The 20,795-nt window shown below is 49.7% G+C and overlaps 1 protein-coding gene across 1 annotated transcript in view; it reads right to left on the bottom strand.

The window, feature by feature from the left end:
* The window catches only part of SETX (senataxin), a 383,775-nt gene that overhangs the window by 278,743 nt on the left and 84,237 nt on the right, over nucleotides 1-20,795 (bottom strand). Inside the window, 2 exon segments of the mRNA XM_029613495.1 lie at nucleotides 2,767-2,886; nucleotides 3,197-3,416. Of these exon segments, the coding sequence (XP_029469355.1) occupies nucleotides 2,767-2,886; nucleotides 3,197-3,416 (340 nt within the window).

Here is a 20,795-nt window from a genome sequence, read left to right on the forward strand (position 1 = left end):
ACTAGAGGTTGGTGCCACTACTCTGTCACATCGGAGCCCAAGGCACTGGATGACTCCAGTGCATCAAGATTCCACATTCATAGATGCCTATGGCACAGAAGGCCCTTACGGCATAGAGGGCGGTCACGCACCTCAATGGCATAGATGGAGCTCCGGCATATCGACAGCATCAAGGATGTCAGGACCACATCGGGGACCGCATCCTGGTCCCCGATGCGGTCCTGACATCAATGTGTCGGATCAGTGGGTCACTGGTTACAGATGTGCATGGGCAACCATTACTGGGCATGTCACAGAAGGTGCGGCAGCAAGCTGCTTGCTCAGGCTTCTGCTCACTCTCTCATATGGAGACTGCACTGCTATCACAGGCAAGCAGGAGGGGAGGCTACGTAATCCAGGGCTCCTGCCTGTGGAGACTAATTCCTTTGAATGTGGGGAGGATGAGCTCTCCCCCACATAGGAACGGTGTGATCCTCGATCTCTGCACTATCTGAACCCTCATTGATCTGATTGGTGAAACATGGAACTCCTTCCTGAGTAGAACTCAGGCACGTCCCCAGGCTCAGTGGCCTACACGATCATCTATGGACTGCATTCAGTCAGTCCTGCCAGCACCTGACAAAGGTACAAAAACAGACAGAGCAAGGAAAGGACACAGATATTAAACAGTCGGTGCAGTATTTATTTAATAAGGGATAGAAATAGACTCTACCAGACTGCACAGTGACTAAGGCCTGCTATGCGGCTGGCAGACAGAGGAAAGAAGAAGAAAAAAGGAAAAGAAATAAACTACCATAAGGTAAAGGAAAGAAAAAGCTGCAGCTCTAGAAAAAAATCACTTACAAAAACCATGAGGAAAGAACAAAGCTGAACACCATGAGACACACGGCTCCTGCAACTACACGGCTCCATGGGAAAAAAAAAAAAAGACAGAGAGACTCTGACTAAGAGGCAGGATGACGACCACAGCTGCACATACTCAGTAGCGCATATTTGCAAGTTCTAGATTCTTTGAGATCAAAGTTCCATGCCGGGCTCCATCCGATAATGTCACCCATGTGTGAGGACTACCATCCTGCTTGACCTCAGAGAAAAATTGTATCTATAAACATATGAGCTCTAAACATACCTCATAAGAGGCAATTCTTATTTAAGGAATTACACAGAATAAGAGCAAGGATTGTTTTCATACTGTAATCTCATTTTAGAAAGGAAGATGAATTATTGAAACATAAGGATTATAATCAAATTTTGATGGCATCAAATTGTTTACAGAATGAAATAGGGGGAGTGGGGACTCTGTTACATAAAATGTTGAATGTTTCAGTATTGGAGGTTAAAAAGGATATGGGTGGGAGGTTTATTTTTCTTAACACTTTACTGGAAGGGACAATGGTAACCATATCTAACATTTATGCTCCCAATCAAAACCAGGGCGATATTTTTCAGGAGATTTTGGGGATCCTGGTGCAGTGATCTTGGGAGATGATTTTAATTTAACAGTTCGACCTAAACTTGGGAACCTGAAGCTCTGGCTGAATTATCAGGCACAGGAAAAAACTTGAATTAATGAAAAACTTGGGCTTGACAGATGCTTGGAGAGCTTTCCATCATCCCCAGGAGAGGGACTATACCTCTTATTTGGTTCAGCGCTCTTCTTATTCTCAAATAGACATGATATTGGTAGAGTAAGAGTTAATGGGACAGAAATCCAAAGTTCATATTGAAAATTGTGTGTGGTTGGACTATGCCCCTTATATGGGTAGAAATGAAAAGTTTATTCCCATATACACCAAACCTTAATGATGAACTATTGAAAGACGACAATATTTCAAAAAAGATAATGAAGGAAATTATGCAGCGATCCCGAACAAGATAAATGATACAGGTGAAGTAAACCCATCTATGGTGTGGGATTGTCTGAAGGCATCATTGAGGGAGCAATTGATTATGTGGGCATCACAATGGAAAAAAAGAACTAAAAAAGGCAGACAAGAGAAATTACAGAACAATTGGAAAGGAATCATAGGAGAATAGGCACAGCAAAAGTTTTAGGCCAATTGAAACGAGAGAACTAAATTGAAGACACAGACTCTTGAGCACAAATTATCAAATGCAAAAAGTGAAAAACAGTTTGAATATGGCAACACATTTTTGTGGTTGTTGGTCCTTAAACTGAGGAAACTGGTTACTCAAACCCAGGTTTCTCACATCAGAAGGTCAAATACTATAGGACCCACAATGGGTTTATAAATTGTAAATTTTAGGTGTTTATTTTACAGTTAATTAAAGGTCTTTGAGTATATAAAAAAAATCTGTGTTTATCAGTGTTTTCACTGTGCAGGTACTATTGCTGAGTACCTTTTTCTGGTTGAATACAATACATAAATTTGTGCAGCCAAGTTATCAGTACAGAAAAAGCACTAAAATAGAGTGCAGGATCTAATGTAGGCAAGGGGGGGGGGGGGGGGGGGGGGGGGGGGGGGGGGGGGGGGGGGGGGGGGAAGGACTAGGGAACTGGTGCTTTTCTAGTGTTTATCCAAAAATCACCAGTTTTGTTTTTGCATGTGAGGTGTTTTATTGGTTAAAACCCAAACTCAAGAAGCCCAAGGGGGTCTTCCCCTGGTGGGGACACAGTGAAATTATAGCATTAGAGGCAGCATGCTGGTAGCAGGGAGTCTAAGAAAAATGGGTTTGCACATCCACACTTGAAAAACAGAATTGTGTCAGCCACAGACTCAAGATCACAGAGGTCCACAGACTTACTGTCTGATTTCTTCATCATGGTGTTAAGTATAGACTGCATGAATTCGTTTTGTTTGTCTGGACCCAGAAGCAACGAATCCATAGCCTGTTCCTCTAGGACACTGAGCAACATGCAAATACCTGAAATCCAAGAAACATGCTAAGAGGGAAAAATTGACACTTTACCTTGTACAAAATATTTTGTCCTGAACACACAGAACATCACAAAATATGAGACTATTTCCCTGGTCTCATACATAAATCTCTAAATATTTTTGTGCTTACAGTTTTAGAAATTAACATTCTCTATTTTTGTACTTGCTCACAAGTCTTCAAAATGTGAATGTCCTGCAACCCTAAACCTTCTCCAAATCTCAAAACAGTTCTTCAACAGCTCTGACAATGCAATAACGTAAGAATTTGTCCAAGAGTCGCTGCTAGTTTTCCTCACCTAACCAGTAGTTTTTGTGGTTGCTGGTATCATAGAGGTGTGATGGCAGGAGAATAAGTTTTCCCTTTTCAATATCAGAGAAGCTGTAAATGTCTAGATTCTCAAACAGCCCCAGTTCAATGACCTTAAACAAGCAAGTAAAGACTTCTTGCAGGTCATAGTAATCATCTCGAGCCACCTTCCCCAAGCTCCTTGCTGTTAGGATTGCCCACCGCCGAATCTGTCAAAGGAAAAGAAACACAGTATACCGATGTATCAAGAAAACTTAGAAGATTAAAAATTGAGCCATCACCTCACTTGTAGAGGAGCTGAGCTTGGAACAGATGAGAAATGTTAGATGCAGGATATCCTGTTTACAATAGTAGAACCAAATAAATGGGAGTGTTTCTGGGGACCTTCCAACTCCAGAGCAGAAAATGAAGTAGGATAAAATTCAACAATAAATCTCTACTATGGTAACTTCTAGAATTTCAAGCTGTCACATCACACTCTATTGCATCAAAATAGAAGCTGTATAATGTTCCATACCAATTGCTACCAAGATCTACATTGTGCAATATTACATCATGGGGAAAGCTGCAAAGCCCTTCTCACAGTGCATACAGAGGGACTGGATGACATTTTAGCACAAATAGATAACAAATGTTCCACAACATACAGATACCAATTAGAAGCCTAAACTCTTGTAGTAGTTGGTTTCTCTGGCTACAAATGGGCTGAAGAAAAGGCTCAAGCATTAAGCAAGTTATTAATGGCAACAGAGCAAGAGCTACACAACCTTATTTTCCTCATCTAAGAGGTCTCCACTATAGCAGAGTGCAAAAACTAGGGTTGGGTAACAAAAATCAATGAAAGGTATAAAGCTGTATGCTTCTTCAATAATGTAAAGAGCGAGACAATATAATTTACTTTATAAATTACCAGATAGAAATTGAATACAGCAGTAAAAACATTGGGCTACTTAAAATCGGAGTTCTCAATTCCAGCCCTTGAAGGCTGACGGGCTGCTTTCCAGGGTAATTAATCTATGCAAATCAGATCATGTGAATGCAAATGTTGAGATTACTTACCTGATAATCTCCTTTTCCTTAGTGTATGCAGATGGACTCAAAACAAGTGGGTATAGTGTGCTCGTGCTAGCAGTTGGAGACGGATCTGACGTCAGCACGGGTACATATACCCCCGCAGGAAGTGCAGCAATTCAGTAATCTTCCTTGCAAAAGCTGTAGCTGACCGATCGATTAAATGAACAGGATTACCCATACCGATTGATAGTAGCTGGAGACCGCCAGTGTTCTCAACCGGAAGGCGTTGACACCCGGCAGGGTGGATGCCCTATTATAAGGAAAACATGGCTTACCGTGAGTCGGTGAATCCCCATGTATACCGGCAGCCGGGCGGGATGCTGAATCCATCTGCATACACTAAGGAAAAGGAGATTATCAGGTAAGTAAACTCAAAATTTCCTAGCGTGTAGCAGATGGACTCAAAACAAGTGGGATGTACAAAAGCTACTCCCGGACTGGGCGGGAGGCTGCCCGAGGTCCGTTCAGGATTGCCCTCGCAAATGCTGTGTCCTCCCTGGCCTGGACGTCCAGGTGATAGAACCTGGAGAAGGTATGGAGGGAGGACCACGTTGCCGCTTTACATATCTCTGCAGGCGACAGCATCCTAGTTTCTGCCCAAGAGGCTGCTTGCGCTCTGGTAGAGTGAGCCTTGACCTGTAGAGGCGGTGGTTTCCCTGCTTCTACGTAGGCTACCTTGATAACTTCTTTGATCCAGCGGGCGATGGTTGCCCGTGAGGCCGCTTCCCCTTGCTTCTTCCCGCTGTGAAGGACGAACAGGTAGTCTTTCGTACTGCTTCCGACATTTCCAGGTATCTAGATAGTAGCCTGCCGATGTCGAGATGGCGTAGTATTCGACACCTGCCAGGTGTCAACGCCTTCCGGTTGAGAACACTGGCGGTCTCCAGCTACTATCAATCGGTCAGTGTAATCCTGTTCATTTAATCGATCGGTCAGCTACAGCTGACCGTCTTCCGACTTCTTCAAACCTTCCGTGGTAGGCAAGGATACGGTTTGGTTGAGGTGGAAGTGTGAGACCACTTTGGGTAAGAAGGAAGGAAACGTACGAAGATGGATAACCTCTGGAGTGATTCTGAGAAACGGATCACGGGAGGACAGTGCTTGTGGCTCTGAGATGTGGCGTGCTGAGCATACAGCCAGCAGGAACACCATCTTCAATGGAGGGACAGGCCTCGAAGGGGTCTGAAGGCGTGTCCCGCTAGAAATTCCAAAACTAGATTGAGGTTCCACAGGGGTACTGGCCACTTCAGTGGCGGACGAATGTGTTTGACTCCTTTCAGGAAACGTGAAACGTTTGGGTGTGTGGCAATGCTGTTGCCGTCACTTCGGGGACCGTAGCAGGATAGCGCTGCCACTTGAACCTTGATGGAATTCAGGGACAGACCCTTCTGAAGTCCATCTTGCAGGAAATCCAAAATGATAGGGATTTTAGCGGCATGTGGATTGGTGCCGTGAGTTTCACACCAGGCTTCAAATACTCTCCAGATCCTTATATATGTTAGTGATGTGGAGAACTTACGTGCTCGGAGGAGTGTGTCTATTACCGGCCCCGAGTATCCTCTTTTCTTCAGTCGAGCCCCCTCAATGGCCAGACCATAAGAGAGAATTGAGCTGGATCCTCGTGGAGGATGGGACCTTGCCGCAGCAGGTCCCTGTGCGGAGGCAGGGGAAATGGAGTCCCTGCCAGCAATCGTCTCATGTCTGCGTACCAGGGTCTTCTTGGCCAGTCCGGGGCCACTAGAAGAACCAGGCCTCTGTGCCGCTGAATCTTGTGTACGATGGCACCCAGCATGGGCCATGGAGGAAAGGCATATAGCAGGATCCCCTGCGGCCATGGCTGTACCAGGGCATCGATCCCCTGGGATAGCGGATCCCGCCTGCGGCTGAAATATCTGGGTACTTGAGCGTTGGACCTGTCTGCTAGTAGGTCCATGCCCGGCGTCCCCCACCGATCCACAATCATCTGGAAAGCTGTGGGCGACAGCTGCCATTCCCCTGGATTCAGGCTTTCTCTGCTGAGGAAGTCTGCCGTGGTGTTGTCCTTCCCGGCGATGTGAATGGCGGAGATGTCCTGGAGATTTGCTTCCGCCCAAGTCATCAGGGGGGCTATTTCTAGGGATACCTGTTGGCTTCTGGTTCCACCCTGTCGGTTGATGTATGCCACCGTGGTGGCGTTGTCCGACATCACTCTGACCGCTCTGTTGCGAAGTCTGTGGGCAAATCGCAGGCACGCTAGCCCGACTGCCCGTGCGTCTAGTCGGTTGATGTTCCACCCCGACTCTTCTCTGTTCCACCGCCCTTGGGCGGTGAGTTCTTCGCAGTGTGCTCCCCATCTGTTCAGGCTGCCAACTGTAGTGAGCAGGATCCAGGTTGGGGAGGACATTCTTGACCCCCGGCTCATGTGGCCGGGCTGCAACCACCACCGTATCTGATTCCGCACTCTGGCTGGTAGAGGTAGGTGTGTCGCGTAGTTCTGTGATCGTGGGCTTCACCGAGATAGGAGGGCGCATTGTAACGGTCTCATATAAGCCCGCGCCCATGGTATCACCTCCAGAGTGGATGCCATAAGGCCGAGGACCTGTAAGTAATCCCAAGCCGTGGGCCGGGTGGCGCTCAGCAGGGCTTGCAGAATATTCCGGAGCTTTGATCTTCTCGGAGGTCAAACTGACCTTGTCTTCCTGGGTGTCGAATTGGACTCCTAGGTATTCCAGCGACTGAGAAGGCTGTAGGGAACTCTTGTTCAGGTTTACTACCCATCCTAGGCTTTCCAGAAGAGATATAACTCTGTTGGTTGCCTGGTGGCTCTCCTCCGGGGACTCTGCCCTGATCAGCCAATCGTCCAGGTAGGGATGGACGAGAATTCCTTCCTTACTGAGGGATGCCGCCACTACTACTATGACCTTGGTAAAGGTTTGCGGCGCGGTGGCTAACCCGAAGGGTAAAGCTCGGAACTGGAAGTGTTGATTCAGGACTTGGAAGCGTAAATAGCGCTGGTGATCCCGATGAATTGGGATATGCAAGTAGGCTTCTGACAGATCTAGGGAAGTGAGAAACTCCCCTGGCTGTACTGAATTTTTGACAGACCGCAGAGTTTCCATGCGAAAGCTGGGGACCCGTAGGTGTCGGTTGACTGACTTGAGGTCCAGGACGGGCCTGAAAGTGCCCTCCTTCTTGGGCACTATGAAATAAATGGAATAATGCACAGAATGTATCTCCCCTGTAGGCACTGGGATTATGGCCTTTAGGGACAGGAGCCTTTGCAAGGTGACTTCTAGTGCCACCCTCTTGAGGAGTGAACAAGTGAAAAAGTCATGGCAGGAAACAGTTGATTCTCTCACCTTCTGCCTAAATACCATAAATCGTTGGTTAAAACATAACAAGTTATTGCTTAACACTAATAAAACCACCATGTTGTTGATCCATCGATCATTATCTACTTCTATTCAGAATTCTCTGACAATTGATAATATGTCTTTTCCTCTTGTCAACCCAATTAAGAGTCTGGGCTTTTTGTTAGATTCTACGTTATCATTTAAACCTCAAATTAGAATGTTAATCAAAACTGGCTTTTTCAAATTGCGATTATTGGTTGGTTTACGTCATTTGCTTCACGAAAAAGATTTCTTGACTGTTGTCCGAGCTATCATCTTCCCGCATATCGACTATTGCAATGGATTATACATTGGGTTACCGAAATGTCGAATTCAGCCAATTCAGTTATTATTGAATTCTGCTGCTAGGTTGGTATCCAACCTAAAACGTCGCGATAGGATATCGCCAGTTTTATGTAAACTCAATTGGCTACCAGTTCCTGATAGGATTTTGTTTAAAATAGGATTGATTGTTTTCAAACTTCGTATGAGTAATTCTCCATTTTGGTTTAATACTCTCTTAAGAATCAATAAACCAGCAAGATCTTTGAGATCCTCTCACTTGAATTTTCTTGAAGTTCCCTCCATCCGTCATGCTCGCTTGTTCAGTACTAGGGAGACTTCTTTTTCAGTTGCGGCGCCTTCACAATGGAATTTGATTCCTTTTGACTTAAGATCTTTAGATGATCTTAAGAAATTTAAAACATCTTATAAAGACTTCCTTCTTACCCGTGCTTTTGAGACGTAAGCTATGAAGTTAATACCATCTAACTGTTTAAGTATTTTATACCATATTTGAGATGTACTGTAATGAAGTTTTGTCATCTTACTTCATATATAAATGTGACAATGTTGTATCTATTGATTTGATGTTAATTTAAATTTAAATTTTTGTTGAGTTTTAGTTTTTGTTAAATGTTTATTGTAATGTTGTGTATGTAATTATGTACTTCGCTTAGGCCAATTGTGTTAAGCGATTAATAAATTTTTTAAAAACAAAAACAAACAAAACAAGGAGATTCCACAAACTTGTCCGGTGGGAGCCGAAGAAAGTCCAGGTAGTACCCTTCTCGGATGATGGCGAGGACCCACTGGTCCGAGGTAATCTCGACCCACCTGTGGTAGAAGAGGGTTAGCCTGCCCCCTATGGCTGCTACCCCCGGATGGGTCGGCTGATTGTCATTGTGGGGTGCAGCCGGGACCCGAACCCGCGCCGGTTCCCCTCTTGTTGCGCTTAGTCCGAAAGGACTGATTCCTGGCCTGTGGACGAGGTGCTTGGTAGCAAGTCCTGTATGGGTTAAAGCGCTGCGAGTTTCTACCTCTGGATGGTCTAGGAAACGGGTGCTGGATCCTCCTTGGCCTGTCTTCTGGTAGACGGGGTAATGGAGAAGCGCCCCATTTATTGGCCAGTTTCTCGAGGTCGCTGCCGAACAGGAGGGATCCCTTAAAGGGCATTTTCGTGAGGCGTGTCTTGGAAGAGGAGTCGGGCCGACCAATTACGTAGCCAGAGCTGCCTCCTGGCTGCCACTGCGGATGATACTCCCTTGGCTGCCGTACGCACTAGATCGGAGGCTGTGTCAGTGAGAAACGAGAGAGCTGACTCCATCTCTTCTCCCGGGGTGTTGTTCCTGGCCTGTGATAAACAGGAACGCGTCACCACGGTGCAGCAGGTCGCAATTCGTAGGGACATGGCTGCTACCTCAAAGGCTTGTTTCAAAATGGCATCCATGCGCCGGTCATGTGTATCCTTGAGGGCCGTCCCCCCTTCCACCGGAATGGTGGTGCGCTTCACAATTGCGCTTACTATGGCGTCTACCTGAGGGCACGCCAGCAGTTCCTTAGCTGCCGGGTCTAAGGGGTACATGCCAGCCAAGGCCCGACCCCCTTTGAATGTGGCCTCCGGCGCATTCCATTCCAGATCGATTAGCTGCTGTGCTGCTTGTAGGAGGGGAAAATGGTGAGTCATTTGACGCAGGCCCTCTAACAGGGGGTTCATTCTCGGTTTCCCCGGGGTGTCATGGCCCGGAAGGGCCAGTCCCGACAGGCATTGAGAAATCAGGCCTGGAAGATCCTCTTTCAGAAAGAAGCGCCTCATGGTTCGGTATGGTTCGATCCCCAAGGGAAATTCTCCCTCCTCGGGGGGCTCTTAGTCTTCCTCAGGGCAATCTGAATCCCCATCAGTGGGGCTTCCGGGTGGCCAACGGCCGTGCCTAGGCCTTGAGGGTCCCGGGGCCGGGTCTTCCGGTACATATGGACCCGGTCGGGGCGCAGCCTGCATTGTGACAAAGGCATGAATCCCCTTAAATAATTCCACCCATGAAAGTGAGGCCGAATCTGGCCATAGGGGCACCAGGTCTCTCGGGTTCCCTGGCAGCTCCCCGCTGCCTGCTAGGTCCGGGGTGTTCCCTGAGGAACTGGCAAGTACGCTGGGTTGCGACTGGTGCTGGCCTGGAGCTCCCAAGGCCTCTTCACATTGGGCACATAGGGAGTCTGCTTCCTCGCTCTGTGTGGCTCTGAGGTTGCATGCAGAGCAGAGGTTTATGCCTGATACTGGAGGTGTCGGCTCCGCTGACGCATAGGCTCTCTTACGCTCCATCTCGTCTATTAACCCAGCTAGAGTCTGCGCTTTGTAATATGCGCGAAAGATGTGCGCCTAACAACGTGCGCCTATCTACTGGCGCCTATGAACGGGCGCTTATTATGAACGGGCGCTTATCAACGTGCGCCTATCAACTGGCGCTTATTATGAACGGGCGCGTATCAACGTGCGCCTAGCAACTTGTGCGTATCAACGTGCGCTTAGCAACTTGTGCGTATCAACGTGCATATGAACGTGCGCCTATCAACTGGCGCCTATCAACGTGCGTCTCTCAACGTGCGCTTAGCAACTGGCGCCTATGCTCTTAGCGGCGGGCGCCTAACAGTATGCGCTTAGCAACTAGCGACTAATAGTATGCGAAACATGCGCCTATCAACATGTGCGTATTGCAAACCAAACCAGGCGAACCTTTGTGGCGGGCTGCCACGTAGGCAGACTCTGCTACTCCTCGGTTCCTCGGAGACCAACAAGTAAAGATGTATGCCTTACCTTGTCTTCAGCGCTTCCCGGCTGCAACCCGGGCGGTCTCCGGCTACGGGGGGAGAGGGTGATTACCGTCACCTCCGCGCTCAAGGAGGTGCACCCGCTGCCTCTATGCCGCGCCCGAACTCGTCTCGCTCAGGGGCCAAGTCCACGCCGGGACCGAAGCTGCCTCTAGGCCGTGCCCGAGCCCTTCTCACTCGGGGGGGCTAGGTCCCTGCCGCAAACCGGCCACCGGACCGAGGCACTCACCTCCGAGGGACCACGGAAATCACCTCAGGAAACTCAACTGGGGGAGTGACCGAATGGTATCACCGCAGGAGTGTGGGGCTCGTCTTCAGGTAGGTTTCTGTTAAGAATTTAGAATTTGGAAAAAGAAACGCTCAGCGAGCGTGTGGTAGCTCCAAACTGCTTTGGAGACGGAAATTACTGAATTGCTGCACTTCCTGCGGGGGAATATGTACCCGTGCTGACGTCAGATCCGTCTCCAACTGCTAGCACGAGCACACTATACCCACTTGTTTTGAGTCCATCTGCTACACGCTAGGAAATGCAGCTTATATTTATTCATCATGAATATCCTGAAAAACTAGTCCTGCTTATGGCTCTTGCAGAAACCCCTCTGTTTACGTGAAAAGAAGGTTTACTGCATGAAACAATACGCCTTTAAAAATAACTTATGTGGCCTAAAACGTCACACCTAAGTCACACCTAAGTGTAAGTGCCAGTTGTAAGTGCATTTCTGGCTAGATGTGAAATTTAAAATAATAATAATGGGTTTAAGATCAAACAGCTGATGGGCACAGGCATTTTGTTGCCTGCAGCAAAAGTATTGATATCAGCTTAAATGTCCCTCTTCAGTAGATTGGGAGAGAAGTCAATGCAACAGGATGGTTGCTCCTACTACTGGCTACAAAATGAACTTGATTAAAATAGATCAGATTTTCAAGCCAATTTAATGAAAAACTTTAAAACTGGTACTGAGCAAGGAAGTTACTATATGACCTGCCTGGAGGACTGGGCTATCCTTTTAGTCAACATGAAACTTAATGTTGAGATTACTTACCTGATAATCTCCTTTTCCTTAGTGTAGCCAGATGGACTCAGAACAAGTGGGTATAGTGTGCTCGTGCTAGCAGTTGGAGACGGATCTGACGTCAGCACTGGTACATATACCCCCACAGGAAGTGAAGCAACTCAGTAATCTTCCTTGCAAAAGCTGTTATGGATATATGTGTACTGACCGATCGATGAATTAGTGAAACAGGATTCCCCTGACTGATTGATAGTAGCTGGAGACCGCCAGCGTTCCCAACCGGAAGACGTCGACACCTGGTAGAGTGGACGCACTCATGTAAGAAGTGATAAGGCTTACCTTGAATCGGTGAAACCCCTGTATACCGGCAGCCGGGTGGGATGCTGAGTCCATCTGTCTACACTAAGGAAAAGGAGATTATCAGGTAAGTAATCTCAACATTTCCTAGCGTGTAGCCAGATGGACTCAGAACAAGTGGGATGTACAAAAGCTACTCCCGAACTGGGCGGGAGGCTGCCTGAGGACCGCGTAGGACTGCCCTCGCAAATGCTGTGTCCTCCCTGGCCTGGACATCCAGACGGTAAAATCTGGAAAAGGTATGGAGGGAGGACCATGTCGCCGCCTTACATATCTCCGCGGGCGACAGCATCCTAGATTCTGCCCAAGAGGCCACCTGCGCTCTGGTAGAATGAGCCTTGACCTGCAGAGGCGGTGACTTCCCAGCCTCCACGTAGTCCGCTCTGATAACTTCTTTGATCCAGCGGGCGATGGTGGGCTGTGAGGCCACTTCTCCTTGTTTCTTCCCGCTGTGAATGATGAACAGATGGTCTGTCTTTCGTACTGCTTCTGTCATTTCCAGGTATCTGGGCAGCAATCTGCTGATGTCGAGATGGCGTTGCAAACGCCCTTCTTCTGATTTCTTCAAACCCACCGTGGTTGGCAAGGATATGGTTTGGTTGAGGTGAAATTGTGAGACTACTTTCGGTAAAAAGGAGGGAACCGTGCGAAGATGGATAGCCTCAGGAGTGATTCTGAGAAAGGGATCACGGCAGGACAGCGCTTGTAGCTCCGAGATGCGGCGTGCTGAACACACAGCCAGCACGAACACCATCTTCAAAGTTAGAGAACGGAGAGACAGGCCCCGGAGGGGTCTGAAGGTGGATCCCGCAAGGAAATCCAAAACTATGTTGAGGTCCCACAGGGGCACTGGCCACTTTAGTGGCGGACGAATGTGCTTGACTCCTTTCAGGAAGCGGGAAACATCTGGGTGCGTGGCAATGGTCTTGCCATCCCTCCTGGGACCAAAGCAAGGCAGCGCAGCCACCTGAACCTTGATGGAGCTGAGGGAGAGACCCTTCTGAAGCCCATCCTGCAGGAAATCCAGAACAATAGGGATTGTGGTCGCATGTGTGTTGGTGCCATGAGTGTCGCACCAGGCTTCAAATACTCTCCAGATCCTTATGTAGGTGAGGGATGTGGAAAACCTGTGAGCTCGGAGGAGTGTATCTATCACCGGCTCCGAGTAACCTCTTTTCTTCAGTCTAGCCCTCTCAATGGCCAGACCGTAAGAGAGAATTGAGCTGGATCCTCATGGAGGATGGGACCTTGACGTAGCAGGTCCCTGAGCGGAGGCAGGGGAAGAGGCTCCCCTGTCAGTAGTCTTCTCATGTCCGCGTACCAGAGTCTTCTTGGCCAGTCTGGTGCCACTAGAAGAACTAGGCCCCTGTGCCTCTGGATCTTGGGTATAAGGGCGCCCAGCAGGGGCACCGGAGGAAAGGCATATAGCAGGGTCCCTGGAGGCCATGGCTGAACCAGGGCGTCGATCCCGTGAGAGAACGGATCTCGCTTGCGGCTGAAGTATCTGGGCACTTGAGCATTGGACCTGTCCGCTAGTAGGTCCATGTCCGGAGTCCCCCACTGATCCACGATCATCTGGAAGGCTGTGGGGGACAGCTGCCATTCTCCCGGATTTAGGCTTTCCCGGCTGAGGAAGTCTGCCGCGGTGTTGTCCCTTCCGGCAATGTGGACGGCGGAGATGTCCTGGAGATTCGCCTCTGCCCAAGCCATCAGTGGGGCTATTTCTAGGGACACCTGTTGGCTTCTGGTTCCGCCCTGTCGGTTGATGTATGCCACCATGGTGGCGTTGTCGGACATCACTCTGACTGCTCTGTTCCGCAGTCTGGGAGCAAATTGCAGGCAGGCTAACCGGACTGCCCGTGCCTCTAGACGGTTGATGTTCCACCCAGACTCTTCTCTGCTCCACCGCCCCTGGGCGGTGAGCTCTTCGCAGTGTGCTCCCCATCCGTTCAGGCTGGCATCTGTGGTGAGCAGAGTCCATGTGGGGGAGGACATCTTCGACCCCTTGCTCATGTGGTCGGACTGCAACCACCACCTTAGCTGGGTCCGCACTCTGGCTGGTAGAGGTAGATGCACGGAGTAATTCCGGAAGCGTGGGCTCCATCGAGAGAGAAGGGAGCGTTGTAGTGGTCTCAAATGGGCCCGCGCCCAGGGTACCACTTCCAGGGTGGATGCCATGAGACCGAGAACCTGCAGATAATCCCAAGCTATGGGCCGGCTGGCTCCCATCAAGGACCGTAGACGCGTCTGGAGTTTTAATCTTCTCTTGGTGGTGAGACTGACTTTGTCTGCCTGGGTGTCGAACTGGACTCCCAGGTATTCCAGTGATTGGGAAGGCTGTAGGCAACTCTTGCTCAGGTTGACTACCCATCCCAGGCTTTCCAGAAGGGCGATCACTCTGTTGGTTGCCCGATGGCTCTCCTCTCAGGATTTCGCCCTGATCAGCCAATCATCTAAGAAGGGATGGACAAGGATTCCTTCCCGTCTGAGCGCCGCTGCTACCACCACGATCACCTTTGTGAAGGTTCGCGGCGCTGTGGCTAACCCGAAGGGCAAAGCCCGGAATTGGAAGTGTCGTCCCAGAACTTTGAAGCGTAGGTAACGCTGATGATCCTGATGGATCGGGATATGCAGGTAGGCTTCTGACAAGTCTAAGGCCGTGAGGAACTCCCCTGGCTGTACTGCGGTCTTAACTGAGCACAGAGTTTCCATGCGAAACCTCGGGACCCTTAAGTATCGGTTGACTGACTTGAGGTCCAATACGGGCCGGAAAGTGCCCTCTTTCTTGGGTACCATGAAATAAATGGAATAGTGCCCAGAATCCATTTCCCATGCAGGTACTGGGATTATGGCTTTCAAGGACAGGAGCCTCGCCAGGGTAACTTCTAATGCCGCCTTCTTGTGGATTGGACCCGGAGACTCCACAAACCTGTCCGGAGGGGTGTGATGGAAGTCCAGATAATAGCCCTCTCTGATGATGGCGAGGACCCACTGGTCCGACGTAATCTCGACCCATCTGGGGTAGAAGAGGGTTAACCTGCCCCCTATGGCTCCGTCCCCCGGATGGATCGGCTGATTCTCATTGTGAGGAGCGGCCGAGACCTGAACCCGAGCCGGCTCCCCTCTTGTGCTGCTTGGTCCGAAAGGACTGGTTCCTGGCCCGAGGACGAGGTGCCTGGTAGCGACTCCTATAGGGAGTGAAGCGTTGGGAGCTTCTACCTCTGGAGGGCCTCAGAAAGATGCGCTGGTTCCTCTTGGACCTGTCTTCCGGCAGTCGAGGTACTGGAGAGGCGCCCCATGTGCTGGCCAGTTTATCTAGGTCGCCGCTGAACAGGAGAGAACCCTTGAATGGCATTCTAGTGAGACGTGTCTTAGAAGGAGCATCGGCTGACCAATTCCGAATCCAGAGCTGCCTCCTGGCTGCTACTGAGGATGAGACCCCCTTGGCTGTTGTACGGACTAGGTCGGAGGCGGCATCCGTAAGGAACGAGAGAGCTGATTCCATGTCCGCTGCCGGAGCATTGTTCCGGACCTGTGACAAACAGGAACCCGTCACCACTGTGCAGCAGGTTGCGACTCGTAGAGACAGAGCTGCCACCTCAAAGGTTTGTTTCAGGATGGCGTCCAGGCGTCTGTCATGAGCCTCCTTGAGGGCCGCCCCCCCTCCACTGGAATGGTAGTGCGCCTGACCACAGCGCTAACCAAGGCGTCCACCTTAGGGCACGCCAGCATATCCTTGATTGCCGGGTCCAGGGGGTACATGCCGGACAGGGCCCGACCCCCTTTGAACGAGGCCTCCGGCGCATTCCACTCCAAATCTATCAGCTGTTGCGCCGCTTGCAGGAAGGGGAAATGGCGGGCTGTGGGACGAAGACCTTCCAGCAGGGGGTTCTGCGTGGATGCCTCCATGGTGCTGGGGCCTGGAATAGCCAGCTCCGTCAGGCACTGAGAGACCAGGTCGGAGAGATCGTCCTTGGGAAAGAACCACCTCTTTGTTCGATATGGCTCTATCCCCGAGGGAAGTTCCCCCTCCTCCGAGATATCAGGGTCCGCATGAGCCGGACTGCCCGGAGGCTGGTGCTCACGATAAGGGCGAGAAGGTCCGGGGACAGGGTCAGCCGGAGCAGCAGCGGGTCCAGGACGGGAAGCCGACTGCATCTGTACAAAGGCGTGGATCCCCTTAAATAAGTCCACCCAGGAAATGGAAGCGGTCTCCAGCCGTCGGGGTACCAGGTCCCCTGGGATTCCTGGCTGTTCGAGACGGCCCGCTAGATCCGGGGTGGCCCCTGGGGAACTGTCGGTAAACCTCGGTTGAGACTGGTCCTGGCCCGAGGCTCCCACTGCCTCCTCACATTGGGCACAAAGGGAGTCTGGCTCCTCGCTCTGCGTGGCTCTAAGCTGGCACGCTGAGCACAGGCCAAGAGCTTTCACGCCGGAATCAGGAGGTGCCACCTCTGGAGACACCGGGGCGTTTAAGTGTTCCATCGCGTCTTGCGAATGCAGGGCGCCGGCGCTTATACTGTCAGCAATATGCGCTCAATAATAATATGAGCCCAATAACAATATGCGCTCAATAATATGCGCTCAGCAATATGCGCTCAATAGTAAACAATATGCGCTCAATAATATGCGTTCAGCAATATGCGCTCAATAATATACAATATGCGCTCAATAATATGCGTTCAGCAATATGCGCTCAATAATATACAATATGCGCTCAATAATATACGCTAAATAATAAATAATATGCGCTCAATAATATGCGTACAGCAATATGCGCTCAATAATATACAATATGCGCTCAATAATATGCGTTCAACAATATACGCTAAATAAACAATATGCGCTCAATAATATGCGATCAGCAATATGCGCTAAATACTAAACAGTATGCGCTCAATAATATACAATATGCGCTCAGTAACATACGCTTAGCAATATATATGCTGCGTTGTGCGCCTATCCACAGGCGCCTATCCGTGTGCGCCTATCTGTGGGCGCTCAATACCTGAACCAGGCAGACAAAATGGCGACCTCCACGGCGTGCCGCATGCAGGCAACGCCGCCGATCCTCGTACCTCGGAGACCAAAAAGTAAGAAATGTACGCCTTACCTGATCCTCGGCGCTTCCCGGCTGTAACCCGGGCGGTCTCTGGCTGTGGAGGGAGAGGGGAAATACCTTCATCGCCGTGCTCGAGGAATTGCACCCGTTGCCTCTAAGCCGCCGAACTCGTCTCGCTCGGGGCTAAGTCCACGCCGGGACCGAGGCGCCTCTCAGCCAGGCCCGAGCCCTTCTCGCTCGGGGGCTAGATCCCTGCCGCGATTCGGCCACCGGACCGAGGCCTAAAACCTCCGAGGGACCATGGAAATCACCTCGGGAAACTCGACTGGGGGAGGGACCCGAGGGTATCACCGCAGGAGTGCGGGGTTCGTCGTCTGAGAAATTTGGAAAGTAGAAAGTAGTATTGGAAAACACGCTCAGCAAGCATGCAGGCTCTCCAAACTGCTTTGGAGACGGAAATTACTGAGTTGCTTCACTTCCTGTGGGGGTATATGTACCCATGCTGTCGTCAGATCCGTCTCCAACTGCTAGCACGAGCACATTATACCCACTTGTTCTGAGTCCATCTGGCTACACGCTAGGAAATTAAAAATTCTTGGAATGGAGCTGGCCCATGACTATGGGTACAATGCTATATGCTGGAACACTGCAGACTTGTGTGCAAGCTGCCTGTCCAACAGGGCTGGCTGAAATTGGATACACCACAGATCCTGGGAAAGGAGAAAAGATGGCCACCTCACGAGAGCTAGGGATAATCATCTAAAGAAAATATCCCTTCTAAACAGGGCCAGTGGAAGCACTAGGCGAACTAGGCCTGGGCCTAGGGCGCAGAGTATTAGGGGGCGCCGTGAGCAGTGGTATCCCGAGGGGAGCCAATGCCCCCAGGCTCAGGGAGGCTCGTGCGGCCGCCGGTGGACTTCATCCCACTGGCGGCTAAGCAGCGACACATAGCAGGCAGATTGGCAGGGCCGTGGTGGAGCTCACGTCACCAGGGCCCAAAGAAAAAGGTCGCGTCTAAACGTGCAGGTGCTCCTCCTCCTTCCTGCCCGCGCGGCCCCGGAGGAAAACGTTGCCGGAGCCGCATGGGCAGGAAGGAGGAGGAGCATCAGCCGCGTGCAGAAGAGGAGCAGCGCTTACGGGCTGCCACGAATCCCAAGTCGCAGTGGCCCAAGAAGAGGAAGAGGCCCGGTAGCAGGGCCGCCGCAGATCCCACATTGCGGGCGGCCTGAGAAGATCAGGGCCGCTGCAGAGCCCATCCTGCGGCGACCCGTGAAGAGGAGGCCCAGAGGTGAGAGAGAGACTGAGGGTCTGTAGAGTGTGTATGTGTATGAGATGAGTTGAGAGACTGTGTGTGAGAGTGAGTTGAGAGACTGTATGTGGGATTGAGGACCCGAATGTTTGCAGAGACAGCATGTGAGAGCCTCTGTGTTTGTGTGTGAGAGAGAGATAGCATGTGACAGTGAGAGCCTGTGCTTGAGCAAGACAGCATGTGAGAGTGAGAGAGAGCCTGTGTGCATGAGACTCAGATAGCATGTGCCAGTGAGTGACTGTGTGTATGAATGATTGTATGAGAGAGAGCATGTGACAGTGAGAGCCTGTGTGTGTGTGAGAGAGAAAGCATGTGAGAATGAGAACCTGACTGAGTGTTTGAGGGAAGAAGATGGAGAGAAAAGAAATAGAAAAAAGGACAATATAAAAGGAATTGGCAAAAAAATAAGAAAGGGAAGGTGGAAAAAAATAAGAAAGGGAAGGTGGGAAAAAAAAGCCTGTGACCAACCAATTAGAAAGCTAAGATCAGACATAAAAAAAAAAAATTACTTTTTAGTGATTAGCACATATAATCTTTGGGAATGTGCAAGAGTAGCACTTTCTCTATGCGGATCTCACAATGTACGAGATCAGCATGGAGGAAATGGAAGCCCACGGGGCCTGCACAGAGGAGGCAGCAGAATGGGCTTCAGTGCCAGTAGCAGCAATCGGCGCCTCCCCAATAGCCATGCGGCAGCAATGACAGTGGCAGCAGAGGAATGAGAGAGGTTCCGAGATTCCTGGCAAAAGAAAGAGGGGGGGGGGTTCTGCCTTTAGTATGTGCATGTGTATGAATGGGACTCTGCCTGGGGGTGTGTGTGTGAATGCATGGGTGCCTGCCTGGGGGGTCTATGTGTGTGAGAAAGGAAAATTGGTTCTTACCTGCTAATTTTCGTTCCTGTAGTACCATGGATCAGTCCAAACCCTGGGTTATGTCACCAATCCAGCAGAGAGAGGCAGAGAAACATTCTACTGATTCTGACGTATACCCTGGGGTGCCACCTGCAGTCCATCAGTATTGAACATTATCAAAGCAGAAATCTAACCAATAAAATACTAACTAGCTATCTAAACGCTATAACATACTTCCAACTCACAAATCCTAAATGGAAGCAGAATCCCAAAGAACCGTGGGAATAAACAAGCAAACATTAAAAAAAGTAGACAGCATGAAAAGTGGTTTATAAACCAAAACAGTGAACGAGCGGACTCTCCGAAAAAATAATTGCTATACACAGACAAAGGGCGGGCGTCTGGACTGATCCATGGTACTACAGGAACGAAAATTAGCAGGTAAGAACCAATTTTCCTTTCCCTATACGTACCTGGATCAGTCCAGACCCTGGGATGTACCAGAGCTGTTTTACTTGGGGTGGGACCCAGAGAGTCCCGCTCGGAGAACACTCTCTCCGAAGGCTCCTGAACTTGGAGCCTGGACATCTAAGCGGTAATGACAAACAAAAGTGTGCAACGACTTCCAAGTTGCTGCCTTACAAATCTCCTGAGGAGAAACTAGTTGATATTCCGCCCATGACGTAGCTTGCGACCTAGTGGAATGAGCTCTCAAACCTTCAGGAAGTTCTCGACGAGCCAGAAGATAAGCTGACCGAATGGTTTCTTTTAACCAACGAGCAATCGTAGCCTTGGAAACATTATGACCCTTACGACCACTCCACAGAACAAACAAATGATCAGACAATCGAAAACTGTTGGTAACTTCGAGATAACGTAACAGCACACGTCGCACATCCAGTTTCTTGAGATCCTTAGAGGAAGGATCCATACGATCTAAACACAGAAAAGCAGGAAGCTCTATCGACTGATTTAAATGAAAAGAAGATAGAACCTTGGGCAAAAAAGAAGGCACAGTACGTAATGAAACTTCCGTATCGGAAATTCTAAGAAAGGGCTCTCTGCAAGACTAGGCCTGTAATTCCGAAATTCTACGAGCTGAGGAGATGGCCACAAGGAAAACCGCCTTCAACGTAATATCTTTCAAAGTCATACGTTTAAGGGGGTTCAAAGGGAGCCGCACACAGAGCCCTAAGAACCAAATTCAAACTCCATGCAGGACAAGGGTTCCGGAATGGAGGACATAGATGCTGTGCGCCTCTGAGAAAACACACTACATCCGGATGCGCCGCCAAGGATAATCCACGAACCTTACCCTGAAAACATCCAAGAGCTGCAACTTGGACCCAGAAGGAACTGCAGGACAAACCTTTCGCTAAACCATCTTGTAAAAAAAGACAAAAATATCTATATGGAAGACTGCACCAGATCTAATTGGTGCTCAATACA

The sequence above is a fragment of the Rhinatrema bivittatum genome, chromosome 8, assembly GCF_901001135.1.
Source record: "Rhinatrema bivittatum chromosome 8, aRhiBiv1.1, whole genome shotgun sequence".
Lineage (NCBI taxonomy): Eukaryota > Metazoa > Chordata > Amphibia > Gymnophiona > Rhinatrematidae > Rhinatrema > Rhinatrema bivittatum.